The sequence below is a fragment of the Kwoniella shandongensis genome, chromosome 1, assembly GCF_008629635.2.
Source record: "Kwoniella shandongensis chromosome 1, complete sequence".
NCBI classification, from domain to species: domain Eukaryota; kingdom Fungi; phylum Basidiomycota; class Tremellomycetes; order Tremellales; family Cryptococcaceae; genus Kwoniella; species Kwoniella shandongensis.
Genome location: NC_089287.1, coordinates 400,594 through 419,538, shown reverse-complemented (window position 1 = coordinate 419,538; position 18,945 = coordinate 400,594). Strand labels below are relative to the sequence as shown.

The following is an 18,945-nucleotide window of genomic DNA, read 5'->3' as shown; positions in this document are numbered from 1 at the left end:
ACAAGCGTGACTTCATCCCTGGTAGAGAAGGCCATACAACTGATATCGCCGATAACGCCGCTCACCGTAGCCCATTCACGCGCGTTTGCTGCCAGCTGGTGCATGCTGAGATTGAAAGAAGTCACTGCATCAATCGTCAATATCCATATCATCATCATCATATCATCACCTACCATTGTCTTTCATCCTTTTTATCCTCAACTACCTGTGTCTTCTCCCTTCTCCCCCTCTCCTTGTCGTACTCGCCACCTCTCTCACGAAAGAGGTTGAGCAGAAACGGACATCTCATCTCATCTCCCCATCTTCTTCATTCTCGTCTCTTACGCACGAAGGTCAGCGATTGATATTGATTTCGAGTATCGCTGTGACGCCCGGTCAAAATGTTCGGTGGTACTTCATCATGGGGTCAACAGAACAACCAAAATCAACAACAGCAACAGCAGCAACAGCAACAGCAACAAGGTGGAGGACTGTTTGGGAATAGTGGTGGTGGGTTCGGACAACAAAGTGCAGGTGGTGAGTGTGTTTCTGACTGTTGGCAAACATGGATGTCTGGGAAGGAAGCGTCATGAGTATCAAAGAGAAGGATGGTACAATTGCTTGTCAGATGGATAAGCAGGGGTCACCGGCGACCGATGCTCTTTGAGGATTTCTTTCCTCTGCCGCTGTTGAACAAGGACATATCGACGTCCACAATCTACGCCTTCCTTTCCTCCATATTATCACGACACCGGCCGGTTCAGCAATTCTAGTCGTGCGGAGGCTGATGACACCGATTTCAGGCTTCGGACAAAACAACGCTGCTGGAGGCTTCGGACAACCCGCGCAGCCTCAGGCTGGTGGTCTATTTGGAGGAGGTGCGACAAACACAGGCTTCGGTAGGTACAGCTACCGCTACAAACCATGGATCCAAGCTGACATTTGAGAAGGCGGATTCGGAGCTACCCAAGCGCAGCAGCAGCAGCAGCCACAGCAAAGCAACGCTTTCGGTGCTAGACCCACTTTTGGCGCCAGTGGATCGACTTTCGGTCAGCCAGCGCGTAAGTGAAGGCTCTCGAGAAGTGGTTGAAAAGCTAATGATTGGTGTGTCTATAGCGGCTACCGGTGGCGGTCTCTTCGGTGGCGGAAGTACAAACACTGGCTTCGGAGCAACCAACACTGCATCCTCAGGTGGTCTCTTCGGTGCGAAGCCTACCACAACTTCGACCTTCGGTTCCGGTGCCACATCTGGCCTCTTCGGAGCCAAACCGGCGACCACCTTTGGGCAGCCTGCTGGTGGTGTAGGAGGACAAGAGGTCTTGAAGGGTCCGAATGAGCTTCAGACGTATCGAACCGATGGACCTGTACCTCCACCTCCTCCACAGGGTACGGCTCAACCCGCATACTATCCCACCTGGCAAGGCGATCCCTCAACCTCAACACTCAGCAAGGAAGGTCCACCCCATCTCTTCCACTCGATCTCTGGAATGTTGCCGTACAGAGGATGCAGCTGGGAGGAGTTGAGAGCGTTGGACTATCAGCAGAATAGGAAGGAGGCGACTGCTCCACAGCAGACCAACGCATTTGGCGCTTCCACAGGAGGATTCGGGCAACCTGCTGCTACCGGCTTTGGTCAGCAGCCCGCTGCCTCCACTTTCGGTGCTCCCAAGCCCGCTGGGGGCCTCTTCGGAGGCAGTACCGGATCGACCGGTTTTGGCGCCACACCTGGTGGATTCGGCTCTACTTCAACGAACACTGGAGGCGGTCTTTTCGGTCAGACTCAACCTGCTGCGTCATCTCCATTCGGTCAGACACCCGCGGCCTCTACAGGCGGTTTGTTTGGTCAACCTGCTCAGCCTCAAGCCAGCGCTGGAGGTGGACTTTTCGGAAACACCAACCCCTTTGGTGCTCAGCCCAACCAACAACAGCAACAACAACCTGCAGCTGGAACGAGCACCTTTGGTGGTTTCGGTCAGGCTAAGCCTGCATTCGGAGCTACTGGATCTACTGGCTTTGGCGCAACTGGCACCAATACCGGAACTGGTACTTTCGGTCAAACTGGTACAGCGTCTACTGGCTTTGGAGGTTTCGGTCAAACCCAACCTCAACAGCAGCAACAGCCAGCTGCCGGGGGTGGACTGTTTGGTGGCGGTGGTTTCGGGTCAACAGCTACGCAGCAACCTCAGCAAAATACGGGTACAGGTCTCTTCGGTCAAACAAACACACAGCAGCCTGCTACAGGAGCATTCGGTGCTCCTAAACCCGGAGGACTATTTGGTTCTACGCCTGCACCTGCTTCTACCGGTACTACCGGTTTTGGTGGTAAGTCAGATGTGCAAAAGAGTTTACGACACGTTGCTGATGGTATTTACGCAGGTTTCGGTCAAACCCCCGCCGCTCAACCTGCGAGTACCGGTCTCTTTGGCAGCACCGCTGGGACGAACAACACTGGAGGTGGACTCTTTGGTCAAACTCAACCTCAACAAAATACTCAGCAACAGCCGGCCGCTGGTGGTGGCTTGTTCGGCGGTTCTGGCTCGACCGGTCTCTTTGGTGCCGCTAAGCCAGCCACCTCGACTACCGGGACAGGATTGTTCGGCCAAACCCAACCCACTCAACAACCGGCGCAAGGCTCATCACTCTTCGGGAACACCGGTAGTACGGGAGGTGGCCTCTTTGGCAGCACCAACAACAGCTTGGGTCAACAAGGTCAACAGCAGAACCAGCTGGGCGCCAAACCTGCTGGGAGCTTGTTCGGAGGCGGTAGCAGCCTCTTCGGCCAGCAACCCCAACAGCAACAACAGCAGCCTGCAACCGGAGGAGGTCTGTTCGGCAGCATAGGCCAGTCTCAACCCGCTTCGACCGGCCTGTTCGGGTCCACCCAACCTCAACAGCAGAGTCAACTTGGAGGAAGTCTGTTCGGTGGTAGTCTTGGTCAGTCCGGAATGCAACAGCAGCAGCAGCAACAGCAGCCGAATCTCACAGCTTCGATCGATCAAAATCCCTATGGCAACAACCAGCTCTTTGCATACAACGGTCAGAAACTGGAATACGGGTCGCAGACCAAGAAGCCCGCTTTACCCCCTCTCACAGCTTCGTCATATCGCCTTACACCTTCTACCAAGGGCAAGGTAAACAAACTTCGAGGTTTCGCTTCACCTCTCAGCGGATCTCAGAGTCCAGCTCGAAGCAGCACACCGTTGAACGGACTCAACTCCCCAGGCAGATCGAGCCTCCTCAACTCCCCTGCAGCACCTGATAGGTACAAGGGTCTAACCGATACCGCTCTCACACCCAACGCTTTTGTCCCCCGACCCAGTATCAAAAAGCTGACCGTCACTCCAAAGACTATCGGCTCAATCCATGGTGCTGACCCACTCGAATCAGTTTTGGGCAGATCCGCTCTCAAAGGCTCCACGGGAAGCCTCGCGCAACCTACACCCGAACGAGGCGCCGTCACTACTCAAAGTCCCGCTACACTCTTCTTCAACCCTCCTGCTAACGGTACTAGCAGTCGACAATCCGAGGCCGCCGATTCACCCCTTCGACGGACCGCTCCTCTCGCTGAATCTTCACTCCGCGTATCTGGCTCTGAGCGCCAGCCCAAGAAGGGCGAATATTGGTGTAAGCCAAAGCTAGAGAAGCTTCGACAACTCAGTCGAAATGAGCTGTCAGAGTTGCACAACTTCACAGTCGGACGACGAGGTTTCGGTGAAGTCACTTTCCTCGAGCCGGTTGACCTCACTCTTGCTCCTCTCGAAGACCTTCTCGGTACAATCATCGTCTTTGATCAGTCTGAGCTTTCAGTTTACCCCGATGACTACTCCTCCAAAGCTCCGCAAGGCAAGGGCCTCAATGTTCCCGCACGTATCACCCTCGAGAACGTTTTTGCTCACGACAAGGCTACAAAGGAGCCTGTCAGAGATCCCAGCGATCAGCGATATGCTCGTTTCCTCAAGCGAGTCAAGAATATCCCCAACACCGAGTTCGTCAGCTATACAGATGACGGAACTTGGACTTTCCAAGTCGAGCATTTCAGTCGATACGGTATCGACGATAGCGACGAAGATGAAGAGCCCCAGGAACCGCAGACTGCCAGGTCTAAAGCCACATTTGACAGGACGCCATCCAGAACTCCCGAGGACGATGAGGACGAAGACATGTTCCCGCCGACCAAAAGTATTCGTGATGTAGAGGGCGCCGAACACGATTCTGGTCTAGACGAGGAGGAGGACGAGGAGAGTTTTGAAGAGGACACCATCTTGGACGAGCACGATGATGAAGAGAGCGAAGAGGGGTCGGATGACTTCCATCCTGAACCGCAGACTTGGGATCAGCCTTTGAAAATGAAAGTGGGACCAGAGGGTATGCGAAAACTCAGAGAAATGCAGAGTTCCTTCTTCGGTGGAGAACGAGGAGGTGCGGGTTTTACGAAATCTGTGAGGAAAGTGGGAAACGAGTTACATCGATCGCAAAAAAGAGATTTGGGTAAGAGTCAACTGGGTTCGTTTTTTGGTGAAGCCGGGGAGGAAACTGTGAAGCTTGACGAACGGGCAGTCAAGGTGAGTACAGCATGAGGACAGAGTTCATTTCTTGTTTTGGGAAGGCTAATCATGTCTATCTTCTTGCTCCCAGCGCACCTCCTTCGGCGACCACCCCGTCAGCCCACCGAAATTGCGACAACCGAGAAAGTATGCCAAAGTCACGCAGAATGAGAGCGTTGCGGAAGGCGAGGAAGGAGTCAGGGCGGATGCAGGCCTTGCATTAGGGCGATCATTCAGATGCTCATGGGGACCCAATGGCGAGCTGGTACACTCTGGCAAAATTGCAGGGCCGCAGGAGAGCTTGTGAGTCTGTCGCGCACGTGGTACCTCAGGGTAAGCTGACGACGATACTTCCCAGTACATCCGAGTCTGCTGCTACCGTTCTCGTGGAAAAGGTCGAGACGTTGGCTGACGAGGCCAAGAATGAGACCTCGAAAGCGCAACGGTTACTGTCCCTTCACCTCGAGCATTCACTTGTCGAAACCATTGACGGCATACCCTACGCCGCGATCGACAGTGCTATTCGCTTTCGCGACTTCGCATCTCGTTTTGATGCAGGTGATAAGTCACATGAAGCTAGCGTTTTCCGACTAGGTGTTGCTCTATTTGACGAGGTCGACCTTCACCTCCCTCATGGGTCTTCGGAAGATCTCACACACCGAATCGCTTCTATCCGTCGAAAACTCGCTTTATCGAAATGGCTTGAAGATGCCGTAGCATCGTCAGTGGACTCCGATCTCATCGCCAACGGTGAAGACAGACCGGCGAAAGTCTTCACTCTCCTTAGCGGTCATCAGGTTGAGCGTGCAATCCAGTCTGCACTGGATGGTGGAGACATGCGATTAGCCACTCTCATATCGCAAGTTGGTGGCGAGGAGGTGTTCAGAGAAGAGATCCTGAAACAGTTGGAAGATTGGCACAAATACAAGGTCAATCCTATGATTGCTACGGGATACAGAAAGCTGTACGCCTTGCTCGCTGGGATCACCGATATCTCACCCGGAGACCCTTCAAGAGGCTTAGATGGATCGTCGGACGTTCTCGTCGCTGAGGGTCTCGACTGGAAACGGGCCTTAGGCTTGCGATTATGGTACGGCAACCCTTTCGATAACACTATCAGCGACGTTCTGGACGCATACACCTCAGCTCTCACCTCTTCTCACCCGCCTGCCAAACCTCTCCCTGCTTACTTGGAAAAGCCTGCCAACCTCCCTCGATCATGGAAAATGCCTAGCGAACCCACCGATGTGTTGTACAACCTCATCAAGCTTTACTCGGACGTGACGATATCATTAGATCAAGTGCTTCGATCACGGGATACATCGTCAAGCCCATTCGACGTCAGACTTGCGTGGCATCTTTATCAACTTTTGTCACGAGTGTTGGAGAAACGCGACTTCGAAGATAGGGACGAGGAGGAGGGATACAGTGCCAGTGCGGACAGGTTGACGGAAGGATATGCTGCGCAGTTGGAGGGATTGGGAGAGTGGAGATGGGCAGGGTTCGTCTTGCTGCATCTCGAAACGGCTGAAGGGTGAGTAACCCGCTTTGCACACTTCCGTCAAGTAGCTCAACTAACGAACCATGCAGGCGAGAGAAAGCACTTCGAGGACTTGTATTCCAACATCCTGACGCAACATCCGACGACGAGACCTTCCTTACACAAACACTTCGCATCCCGATCGAGTGGATACACGAGTCGCGAGCTGCATCTCTCGCTTCGTCTGGCGATGCGTGGGGCGAGTACCAAGCTCTACTAAAAGCGGGATTGTACGATCGGGCACACAGAGTACTTGTGCAGAAACTGGCGCCCGAGGCTGTTATCCGGGATGATATCAATCTACTGCGGAGATTGTGTGAAGGGTTGGATGGGAAAGGAGCGGCCAGATGGGAGTTCGAGGGCAAGGTGAGCTTGACTCAACAATGATACAGAGTAGAACACTTACTAACGAGAGTTCGAATCTTAGCTGTTCCTTGACTGGGCAGACCTCGTGCAAGATACAGCAAGATTACTCGCCTCAGTCCTCAGCGCTGGATCTCATCCGGATCCGAGGGAAGCGGCGACATTGGCAGAGCGAGCGAGGAACTTGCCAAAGGTCTTGGCTCTTTTACCTGGTCTCTTCCCTGACAAGAAGGATGTACAGCAAGTCGCGTCGTTGAGTGAGATGCTTTCACCATTGTATCAGCTCAGCGGGGCGTTGCACAGTGCCGGATACGTGAGTAATCAACGTTGTCTTGCCCAAAGAGACTAGGACTGATGGATCGTGTGTGCTGTAGATTCCAAGACAAGCTGTTCCAACCTATCTGGTCGACGAAGATCGATTGCATCTCTTACAAGGAGCTGCGTTCGAGTCGTTTAGCAAAAGTCTGGACGCGTTGCCTATCCCAGCGTAGTGTCAGAAGTTGGGGATGACAGATGCTGTGTCAGCATTTGTTGTTTGGTCGCTTGTGTGAAGAGTGCGCTCGTTGTCAGTACCGAGATGCAAAGGGGGGATTGCTGCAAGCATGATGTAGGACATAATAGTTAGATTATAGCTAGCAAATCGATTCTTCATAGCACGTTTACGAAGGGGGGGAAATGCATTCATTACGTAATTCACTTTTTCTGACTCGGTCCGAGTTGGCTATTGGAAAAAGTCGAGAATGGGTGACAGCTCGCTACATTCAACTGTATTGTCATGATATAGTGGTTCTATCTCCAGTACAGCCAAACTCACGCATTCAACGAAACACATATTACATACTGCAAGATGGTAGACAGCGACGTTAGATACTTTTCCACCAGGGGCGGGAGCGAGACTCTCACTTTTGAGGAGGTGAGTTGGGGTTTCTTGGCGACGCAGGGAGGTGCTTCAAGGCGCGAGCTGACGTATCGTTTGCTTAGGCTGTTTTGACCGGTCTTGCACCAAATGGAGGGTGAGTGGATCTCAGGTGTTATGTCTTGCAGTTCTGCTCGGCGGATGACCGTTGCTCCGCTACTGTCGTTGCACTGGCGTCTGGTCTGTTCGCGATATGTCTAACTCCCTGTGATTACAGACTCTACATCCCCACGCACATCCCTTCCCTTCCCTCCGACTGGCAAACCTCGTGGTCCAAACTGTCTTTCCCCGAATTATCCCATGCCATCCTCTCACTTTTCATCCCCACATCTGTCATTCCCCCCTCCGACTTGTCCGAAATCATCAACACTGCCTACTCATCCTTCCGTGATCCTAAAACTACACCTCTCCGACAGACAGGAGAGAAAGAGTATGTGATGGAACTCTGGCACGGTCCTACTTGGGCTTTTAAAGATGTTGCTTTGCAATTCCTTGGTGAACTGTTTAGGTATTTCTTGGAAAGGAGGAATGGTCAGAAGAAGGAGGGGGAGAAGAAAGAGGAGTTGACAGTTGTTGGGGCGACAAGTGGTGACACTGGATCGTGAGTGGGCGTTTTTCTTGCATACACTAGCACTGTTGGAAAGACGGAGCTGTGAATGACGGCTTGCAACCCAAGCGGAGAGAGCTCATGCTGATATTTCTACTCCTCGCGCAGCGCGGCAATCTACGGACTTCGCTCCAAACCCTCCATCACCATCTTCATCCTCTACCCTGATGGACGAGTATCTCCTATCCAAGAAGCTCAGATGGCCACTGTCCCCGACGAGAACGTCTACTGTGTCGCTGTTGAAGATTCCGACTTTGACACTTGTCAATCTATCGTCAAGACACTCTTCTCCGACGCGGAATTCAACGCCGCTCATCGATTGGGAGCTATCAACTCTATCAACTGGGCTCGAATCCTCGCTCAGATCGTCTACTATTTCTCTGCCTACTTCCAACTTCCCGAAGCAAGCCGAAACGACGGTAGTGCGAAATTACAATTCGTCGTTCCTACGGGTAACTTTGGTGATATCCTCGCTGGATGGTTTGCGAAGAAACTCGGTTTACCAATGGGTGAATTGGTCGTTGCTACCAACGAGAATGATATTTTGGCGAGATTCTTCAAGACCGGTCGATATGAGAGTGATGATGCTGCTTCTGCCAAGGAGGAAGTTGCAAGTCAAGCACCTGAAACTGCAGCAGTCAACGGATCGAGCGACGGTCAACAAGCTACTCCTTCATCATCAAGTGCCGTCAAGGCTACTCACTCGCCAGCGATGGATATCCTCTTGTCATCCAACTTTGAGAGATTGTTATTCTACCTCGCTTTGGAGACGGGCGGTGAGGAGGGAAGTGATGTCGAGAAACGCGGTAGAGCACAGGAGAGATTGAACAGCTGGATGAGCTCGTTGAAGAAGGAGGGCAAGGTGAACCTTGGTGAAGACGTCAGGAAGGCTGCCGTCGCCGACTTCTGGGCTGAGAGAGTCTCAGACGATGAGGTGAGTTTTGAGCGAGATTGGAAGACCGAGCCAAGCTGATAGAGAACTCTTGCAGACCCTCCAGGAGATCAGAAAATACTACAAGCTTGAGCAGTACGGTCCTTACGTTGTTGACCCTCACACAGCGGTCGGTCTCGCCGCACAAGAGCGATCTGCCAAGAAGGCGTGAGTGGAATATTGCCAGAGGTTGGATCTGATTTATGCTAATATCCCGCGCTTCTAGCTCTCCCGACATAACATGGGTTACCCTCTCCACCGCTCACCCCGCCAAGTTCTCATCTGCCGTTGAGCTGGCCCTCTCTGCATCCGACTTCCCCTCTTTCGACTTCCGACGGGACGTCCTCCCTGACGAGTTGAAGAAGCTTGAATCCCTTGAGAAGCGAGTACACAAGGTCAAGGGCGAGCAAGGTGTGAGGGATTTGATCGAGAAGGTGAAGAAGGGAGAGAAGTATGATGGCGAGAAGGGCAGGGGATCTTTGTAAGCTGAACCACAACCAGTGGACGCTACGGAGATAGACATGCATACTTTGTTTGCGAGAGTAGCTCTCCAGAAGTCGCAGTTCGTCGGAGACTCGCTTCCACCATGTCAGTCAATCAATCTCCGTCATCAACGCGAACTCTTCCCTCTTCCCTCTCCAGCTTCCGTCCCCTCGCTCTGATTCTGATGCATATCGTGACCTTTCATGCAGTCAATCATTCATGCATGCGCTTTGAATAGGTTGTTCGGAGCAGCTAGTCACGTGATGCTCGATAGTCATGTCCACGTGGGGGTGACTTTGTTGTTGCTCGCCGCAAGTCTCTCGAGATGAGCAAGGATAAATGCATCTACGTAGATAACGACGTTTGCTTGCTTTCGATCCTATACAACGTAGCAGGGTGTTCAGCTCCGTCATGTTCGGCTACTACACATCACTACCACGTCGGAAATCTTCAGCGACCAACAGCGGTTTACCAAGATCATCCGTCTACTCCTCCACCACGAACCAGAACCAGAATCAACCTACTTCACCGCCATTATCACCATCTTCACCTACGACCGGTCTGAGTCGTAATCTATCCAACAATCTCGGCTCACCTTTCAGTCTGAACTTTGGTCGGAATATATCACCTCGATCAGCAGAGATCCAACGATCTCCGCCTAGTCCCGTGGACGACCGACATGAACGAGATGGGAATGGGACAGCTGGGAGTAGATCACCATTAGTGACGACGAGAGATTTTGGAATGCCCGGACCGGGTCCTTCTTCGTCATCTAGACAGAAAGGCTATCCAGAAGGTAGTGGTGGAGTGGAAGAAGATGGAGATGATCAAAGTCATTCCAGATCGAAAGAGTCGTTCATGATCTTACATGATCACGAACATGAGCATGATCTTGAAGAAGTAGGAAGTGAAGATCCTTCTCCACCTCTCGCTACCCCTCGAGATGGTCACAAATCCCTACCTGATCCATCCCTGGTACCGCCACCATCAGTACACGATACATATGTCTCATCGTTCATCCGACCAATCGAGACATCTCCTTTGGACCAGTCGCCTTCCAGTTCTTCCGGAGGAGGGTTATTGGATTCAGCCCTTGGGGGCGTCCGACCGGGATTACATCGTTCTTCCTCCGAACCGGGAGGAGCATTATTACCTTCTGCTATACCATCAACAGCTATCGATGGACCCGTCATAGGTCTCGCAGACGATGACGATCATCATCCTATCCAAGGAGCAGGAGTGGACGATTCGACCAATGTTCTCGGTCTAGGTGGAGGAGGCGGTGGATCAAGGAATAGACAACCGATATTCGAGATATTCAACGCATCTCTCTCTTCTGATGGATCAGAGATGAGTAACGATCTGCGCAATTATCTCGAGATCGTCCTCAGAGGTCAGGAAGAAGTGGCAGGTATGCATATGCAGTTGGAATCGTTGGGATTAGGTCTCGGAGCGAGTTATTCGCCAGTAGTAGGGGGTGGAGGTGAGGGGAATGGTGATGAGCAGAGTGCGAAAAAGGAAGAATTGGAGAAGAAGATGAAGAATGATGGAGAGCTGAGGCTGGATAAGCGAGAAAAGGGAGTGGATGAGATCATGCAGAGGGTGAGTGGGAGCGAGCTCGTCATTGTAATACTGTTCTTGACCGATCGTGTGTTACGTGTGGAACCTGTCTGGGAGACCAATTGCTGACCTCCCGTCTGTTTTGATAGCTTGATTCTCTATCCGAGACTCTACGGACGTATCACCAACTCGGGACACCCAAACTCTCGTTCACACATACCAACCCACAATCGACACGTACGAAATCCCGAGCCCAATCGATGGATCCGAAGCTCGGCAGTAACGCCCCACCTTCCAACATCAATCCTATCCCCTCCGCCAATGATGGTGCTTCGCCATCATCTAGCTCATCTCGACTCACCCCTCCAGCGTACGTTCGTTCCAATACTGCCGTAGGGGAATTATCACCGCGTAAATCCATCGGTACAGGAGGCAATAGGAATCGATCTCCCTTGATTCACACTTTCAAACCTGAATTATCATCAGATAACAACGACGATGGTGGTAGTGCAGTGGAAGAAGAGAAGAAGAATGATTATAGCTCGTTCTGGACTTCAAGTAAGGATAAAGAGAAAGGCGGGAAACACGATTGGTTAGAGGATGTTGGTACTAGAGCAGGCGGCGGTCATGGCGGTGCAAGAGGTAGAGAACCGGGAAGTATGGTAGCGAGTCCGGTGGAGATGACGGATACCAGGTCGAGATTCTGGTAAGGTGATGTTAAGGAAGGGGGATCCGATATCAATCTCGTTGGCTTTGGACACTTGTAGGGCGAAGTCTCGTGGGTATGACTACCGCATGTCTTTATGTTGTTGTATGTAGCCTTACTGAATACTGTCTATCATGTCATCTACAGATGCTGCACGAGCTCCGTTTTTTTTTATCTATACTAATCGTGAGACCTTCTATAGAGAAGTCGTCTGTGAGAGATCCCTCAACCTGCTCGACTTGTAAACCAACAATCAGATCGATCCACCGTCCTGTCTGGGATGATCATACTACACCCCAGTGTACTTGCATAAAAAGTTTACTTTCCAGAACCCTTGCCAGTCGAGCGTGGTACTATCGCTGTCAAGTCGAAGTGCCACATCCCTCTCGGTTGGTCTGCCACTCCCGTCCGTGCGTACTGTACTGTACTCACACATAGATACCCTCCCATCAGATCAGCCATGAACTCACTTTCGTTTCCATTTGTTCCTCTTCTCCACTGCATCGATCAATCACAGTCTCTGAGTCCGTTGCAGTGAGTTTCATCGGCGGCACGCTGGTCGCCTTCACCTTCGAGATCGACGATAGGTGGCGAACTGACCTTGCTTTTTCAGCGTAGACCAATCTCGAACTGCCACTCATTCTGCCTTCCATGTCCATATACAACCACTCTACGTAACAAAGTCGACATGGAGCGCACATCTCGAGGGTTGACTGAAATAAACCCTCCCTTCCAATCCTTTAGCCGCCTCAAAACGAGACACTGCCCTTTCAGCCCCCCTCCCGACTTGGTGGGAGAATCAAGGAAAAGGGCCGATATTGGTAATGAAGCAGAACCGAGTCCAACCAGTCTCTCTTCATGCAACAAACGAACGCGAACATCGAATGCAAGGTCCGATAACGAATGTCAGGAGCATCAAATTCATCTACTTCGACCCAGACCCTATCATGAATCACTGATCGACAGGTACAAACAGATCTCAGTTGAGATAGAGGAAGGTTTGAATGGAGCTCTGAGGAAGGAAAGGGAACTGGAGACAGCCAATTCAGCGCTCAACACGTTGAAGGCCGAGAAACAAGGATATATCACGAAGATTAGCAAACTCGAAGCCCAGAATGTCGATCTCAAGACTAAGATCAACAAAATCACCTCTACCGATGAGTGTCAGCTCAAGCGCTGCATTCAACGATCCACACAACTTAACGAACAGAATAATAACCTGCGAAAGCTGTACGAGGCTAATGCTAAACGATACCTAGAGGAGAACACCAAGCTTATCGAGGAGAAAGGAAAGTTGCAAGCGGAGAAGACAGAGATGGGGAAAGAGATGTTAGCAATGAGGTCCGAGTTGGAGAGAATGAGGAGGAAATGCTTGGTGTCTACATTCCAGCCAAGCGACTGATGAAGTGAGTGTTGGTGCCTCGATTACTGCACTATCTTCAGATAATCGCTGACACTGTGTTCGATGGACAAGGAGCTATACAAAACCATCCTGACTGCTTCGCCTGTATCACGTACATTCTTTCCTCTTCATATCGTCCTTGAGATATGTTTCGTACCTCGTCTGTCATTTCTCGCTACTCCACTGAAGGTCGTTTCATGTGTGCCTTCCACCATTCTGTACGATGTTGTGCCGTTTGCAACAAACCCATTTCAAACTCGATATGTTCAACAATGTCATGTTTAATACGTCATATATCCTTAAGATCCTCCTCGTTGTGCGAACATTGTGCAGTGACTCGGCCTTACACATTCAAGTATCGAGAGATGATCGCTTCGTCCTCTTATAGAGGCGAGGACCTGACCACAGCGAACCATTCTAACACATCTACCTCAAAAGTACGACATAGTACATCCGCTGCGCGTCCCGCAATCGCTATAGGGATATCGAATCTGAGTGCAATAGGTAATATGGCTCATCTGTTGCGGCTCGAGTTGATCAAAGTCGGGGGAAATTTCGACTTTCTGGTTTATAGTAGCAGGAAGGTTGGGAAGGTTCATGAAGGTGGTGTTTGAGATCTGTTGGTCGGCGCTCAATTTATATGAGAACAGCTTTCAACCAAATGGGGTTGCAAGCAAAATCGGGGGAGGGAGATGTCTCTTAGGGTATGGGAATTCGGGAGAAGAGGGAATGACCAGAGGGGTTAGGGGCTCTAACCCTGCTTCATGAACTCTGTAGCATAACATATCATAGGCCTCGATGCCTCCAGAGACTAGGCTGGACGGTCCAAAGAAGGAATTTAAAGTGACGATGATGAGACTACGAGATTGGAAGTCGTGTTTGATACTCTAAATCATCGCATATCACATCTTGAAGCGTCCTACTGTATGAAACACCTCATCCCCGTATTCAAGAATCCCCTCAATTAAATCACCGCGTTTCTTTTCCCAGCTTCTTGTTGCTTGCCCTGCGTCATGCGAAACCGTTTCGTGATTTGACACACTCAGTCTCGCTATCATCATCAGTCCAAATGGATGATCTGGAGTCATGTGGCGACAAGGTGAAGGGCACATGGTACACAGAGAAGCTGTCTTTGTCTTGGATGTCGTCCACCTCTCTGGGAACTCGGGGAAACGATTCTGCATCAATTTCGATCCAGTCATTGAATTGTGTTGCACTGAGCGGGAAGGAAGGGTTTACACGAAACCTGATTGGATCTCGACGAAGTGCCACTAGCGTTTCATTTGGGTGACGTCCCGTGTCAGGGGGAAACGCCTCATACATGCTGAACCAATGTCCATGCTGTTAGCTGCATTTCTCCCATGTAAGAGGCTCGATACTCACCGTACCGCGGCATCGCGCGCAAGTACAGGGACATGAAGCGCAGATTGACCAATTCGGTTCGTTAGCTCTGAAGCACTCTGAGAGCTTTTTGCTCCCTTATTGGCTCTGGTGACCAACATATCTTTCGAACAATGTGAGCAACAAGTGCGAAGGACTGACACATCGGTCCACATTAATAATCCATTGATTCCCTCCAAGCGTGCGGTGATTGTCTGGTACCTTTTTTTGTCATTGTAGGACGGGCAATCTTTGTATGGGCAACGGACAGTAGTCTCGGCCTGAAATACCGGGAGGTCACTTGTATGGTCGGGGTGATGGCTGTACTGAAAGCCCTCCTCATGTTCATGCACAGCAAACAGAGGCTTTGGGTCAGTGGTAGAAAAAGGATCTTCATTGTCAGAGGTGCTGCTCATTTTGAGGGACTCAAAGTACAAGTTATGTATTTGTGTCAAGTAACGGGATCAGTGGTGATGATTTGATCGGGCGTGGGAGTGGAAATATGTGGACGCCAATGGTGATTGAGAAGAAGAGCAAAAAATGAAAAGTTCAACTGCCTCTTCAATGATATGTGCGCTCACTTGCAGCTACCAGCTTGGTCACATCAGACTCCACTGAAAGGATGACAGGACGAGTGAATGGAGGACTTGACTGTACTGAGGTAAGAAGAAGGCGATAATCAACAGGATATATTTACCAGACCAAAGGGGAGCATCATGCTGGACACCCAATACCTGCGCATGAGCGGCCATCCTGTCACGACCATAAACCAATAATCACGAAGACATCACAAACATGCCATGAGACTCGTCGTAATTCACAAAACCTTGACGGGTTTATATGAATTTAAAACTATCACACTGTTGTACCACAAACCTCAGATCATTACCAATACATGTGAGTCTTAAATATGACCTTTCGATGATTGGCTACCGGGAATAACCGTAGTCAAGAAAACGAGTCCCCAGGGATTCTCGATTTTAGTCTTTACTATAGTATATTGTAATGATGATCAACAGAGGCTTCAGTCAATGAGGCCCTATCACAATACGGAGGCAAGGTAAGGTTGAGTGATATTTGCCAAAGGCGTCAACTATAATGAAGAGATGGATGAGGTACTCAGCAAGAATGACAAAAACGACGAGAATCCAAAGAAAACAACCTCAGGGTGAGCGTTATGGCCCTGGACTGACTGAAGGCTAGGTGAAATCGTCAAGGGCGATAGCAAAGGTATGGTGTATGACTTTCATTTGGGAAATCACTAAGGAAAAGAGTACAAAGATGAGTCCATCCATCCATCCATCCATCCATCCATCCATCCATCCATCCATCCATCCATCCATCCATCCATCCATCTACGTTGAGCTATATTCTACAGCTCGGCAAGTTTGTCAAATTTAGACCCGAAGAATAGATGGGTTCGTTGAATGAAGTTCTACGAGTTTGACGAGAATAGCAAGTAGAGAGGCGAGTGTGTTGTCCAGGTCACCTGATGTATGTGGCAGTGACCGTGATGACATCCATAGAGCATCTGTCAACTTTTGTGTAGGCTATCCACGTGACCCAGCAGAGTCTTCAATGATTTTCATCTATCCTTGACAGACCCCATTGCACCACAGCGCTCATCAAACTATCACATGGCATATGTTCATGAGCTCTACAGTATGAGACACCTCAACCCGTATCTAAGAACTTCCACAATCTAAAGCACAACATGACTTTTCTCAGGTCTCAGTCGTCCCGCTAGCTCAAGGTGATGTCGGAGCCATTTCATACTTTTGCTCATCTAGTCTCATCAACCTCATCAGACCCTTCAGAGAAATCAGGATCGTCAGAGCAATAGGAGAAGGGGACACGAAAGATGGAGAGTTGACCCTTCTTGTAGGCAAACCGCCCCGTATCTGGATTCCAGCGCTTTGACTCTGTATCAATCTCCACCCAGTCGTCATACTGTCTCTGGTATTCGTCTCCTTGAGGCATGTTTCGGTCTTGATAAAGCGCCACCAGCGTGTTGGTTGGCAGTCGTCCATCTGAAGGTTGTTCGTCATGTTCGTCTTGTTCGTCTGGCGGTTGTCTGCGCTTGGTGAGGAATCTAAACCAATTCACATGTCATTAGTTATGTTGTTTCCCGACTTGGGCCAAGATTGACCTAAGGAGGCTTTGAACTCACTGCACCGCCGCATTGCGTGCAAGCATTGGAACAGGGAGATCTCGACGACCAACTTGTATTGTGGACTCTGTAGCGCTTTGGGCCTTGTAATCAGAGTTTTCAAGCAATGCAGCTCTCGAACAATGTGCACATTTGATGACCAGGCCAGACAGCTCCTGCCATAGCTCCAGGCCCTTCTCTTCAGTCCGACGCACTGTGATGACCTGAGTTACCTTCCTAGCATTGCTACCATGGACAGATTCACTGCCATAGTTGGCCCTGCTGGACGGACACTCCTGATATGGGCAACAGACAGAAATCTCCGTCTGCATTTGAGAGGGGAAATCCCTAGTAGCTGGGAGTTTTTCCCATACAAAATCTGACTGTGAACCTAGCTGTGTGGCAAATTGAAGATCTGAAGTGATGAGCAGTGAAGTATATTCACCGCTGTTGCTGTTGCTCATTATGGGAAATGAAATCTAATGTACACTCCAGTTGTGATAGTATCTTGGGTGGTCACGTTTCTGAATATATGGGGACTGCTGTGTGGATATGGAAAGGAGAGGAAGACAGAATCCAGGCAGGTGAACTCCATTACTTCTGGTGTATATGATGCACTTGTAGCCAATGAGCTTGTCATCGGAGCCTTCCTTGAAAGGATGGCAGAACAAGGGAATGGAGAACTTGACACTGAGATAGTAAGAAGGTGATGATGATGAACAGGGTGTATTCATGAAAGGGGAGCATCCTGCTGGGCGCTTGTCATTCATATGGAGTGTCATCGCCTGTTTGCCTTTGGTCACAATTTGTGAATCATTCCTGGTAGATCATTCACTGGGATCCTGCTTGAGTCTCTGACACTTCCAGTCCACATTATAGTTCAATCTTGATAGATTTATGCAAGATCTATCTAGCACCGCATGCTCATACAAAGGGTGACCTCCGGATATGCACTTCTTTGTTGTCCATTAGCAATGGTGATGACACAAGACAAGAATCACAGCATTGATCCCAGTTTGAAGGCTACAAGCTGATACACCAGCTAACAGATCGGCGTTTTACGGTCTTGTGAGTGTTCTGTATTGCATTTGGACAATGGCTGATGGTTCTGACAGGTCAAAGAAGTGCTCAACACCTGTCTGTATCTTTCCCACAACATATACAACATGGACAAAACCGGATCCTCACTCTCGAGCACTTGTTGTCAGCCCAGAGTGGGCCCTAGAGGCTCATCCATCAAGTCCCAGAGCATCCTCGCAAACGACATTCATATTACCATCGCCGCTACCATCTCCACCAACGGCGCTCCTGTCCATCCCTTCCTCATATACAAAGGTGGCAATCTGATCGAGCAGTGGTTCGAATTGCGCGACAAACAGCTTACCATGATGGCAGAGGTATTAGATTCAGGCTACATTAACGGCTATCTCGTCAAAGAGTGGCTGATCAGGTGCTTTGATCCTCATACTCGCGACCGAGCTAAAGGCGACAACGACTACTCTTCCTTGATGGGCTCGATACACGCGTGCAACTAACCTTCCTAGAGGGCATGCTGGGAGACAAATATCGTCTGTCTTGTCCTTCCTGCAAATCTCAGGGGTGTATTTCAGCCTCTGGACGTCGACTTCTTCAATACACTCAAGCTCAACTATCAAAAGCAGATCGACGAATACCAATTAGGCTCTGAGAACCCGAGGGTCCCCAAAGAGTTCTTTTACCGGTGGTTCCAGAGGACGTGGAAGGCTACAGCCACTCAGAGGCAGATACGAATAGTGTGGGCTAACGCTGGCCTTTACCCTCTCAACCAAGCAGTCATGCGAGCTCTACCGACAATGCCCCCCCACAACCACGATCCCCTTATCGATTTTGACACTCCTGAGAGCTCTCGCAAACTCAGACAACTCGACAGGAAAGCTCACAGAGGAGAAATCGATCTGAAAGCTGCCTTTCTGAAGACAGAGAAGGCGTTGGAGCAGGCCCTTGCAGATAGGCCGCTCTTGGAGAGGGACTTAGCGAAGCGCAAGGCTGCAGAGGATGTGGACAGAGTAGCCAGGGGTAGCAACAAGCATACAAGGCTGCCCCAGGGAGAGTTATCCGACCAGGAATACCGAAACAATCATCTTGCAGAACGGGCTGATTGGAAGAAGACAGAGATAGCCACCACCGAGCGATAGAAGGCCAAAACTCGCGCTACGGGTAAGCTACATGCATGATTTTTACATATCCTGGTAAAGAGGAGTCTGTTCTATTAGTGTACGGAGTAGCAACATCATGGCATGCATGCATGATGAGTAAAGACGATTTTGAACACGATCAACGACGCTGAGTAAGCGGCCGAGTCGCTGGTGCATCTGAGTGTTGCGTGGTTATGAGTACTGATCTAGT

At 50.3% G+C, this 18,945-nt stretch overlaps 4 protein-coding genes across 4 annotated transcripts; all 4 read left to right on the top strand.

The window, feature by feature from the left end:
- Nucleotides 1–380: 380 nt before the first annotated feature.
- On the top strand, nt 381–6,917 carry CI109_100158 (uncharacterized protein; the record flags this gene model as incomplete). Its single annotated transcript, XM_032006885.1, has 10 exons — nt 381–516; nt 783–878; nt 930–1,040; nt 1,096–2,301; nt 2,356–4,541; nt 4,615–4,826; nt 4,882–6,057; nt 6,114–6,429; nt 6,491–6,739; nt 6,801–6,917. The coding sequence occupies 10 exons, from the start codon at nt 381–383 to the stop codon at nt 6,915–6,917; spliced, it is 5,805 nt and encodes a 1,934-aa protein (XP_031858804.1).
- A 356-nt stretch (nt 6,918–7,273) lies between these two features.
- On the top strand, nt 7,274–9,365 carry CI109_100157 (threonine synthase; the record flags this gene model as incomplete). The annotated part of the gene is made up of 6 exons (XM_032006884.1): nt 7,274–7,339; nt 7,408–7,439; nt 7,560–7,943; nt 8,058–8,883; nt 8,939–9,048; nt 9,107–9,365. 6 exons carry the CDS (start codon nt 7,274–7,276, stop codon nt 9,363–9,365), a joined length of 1,677 nt encoding a protein of 558 aa, XP_031858803.1.
- Nucleotides 9,366–9,774: 409 nt separating this feature from the next.
- CI109_100156 (uncharacterized protein) lies at nt 9,775–11,633 on the top strand (the record flags this gene model as incomplete). Its single annotated transcript, XM_032006883.1, has 2 exons — nt 9,775–10,965; nt 11,073–11,633. 2 exons carry the CDS (start codon nt 9,775–9,777, stop codon nt 11,631–11,633), a joined length of 1,752 nt encoding a protein of 583 aa, XP_031858802.1.
- A 684-nt stretch (nt 11,634–12,317) lies between these two features.
- On the top strand, nt 12,318–13,031 carry CI109_100155 (uncharacterized protein; the record flags this gene model as incomplete). The annotated part of the gene is made up of 1 exon (XM_065966732.1): nt 12,318–13,031. The coding sequence occupies one exon, from the start codon at nt 12,318–12,320 to the stop codon at nt 13,029–13,031; it is 714 nt and encodes a 237-aa protein (XP_065822804.1).
- Between the last annotated feature and the right edge of the window lie 5,914 nt (nt 13,032–18,945).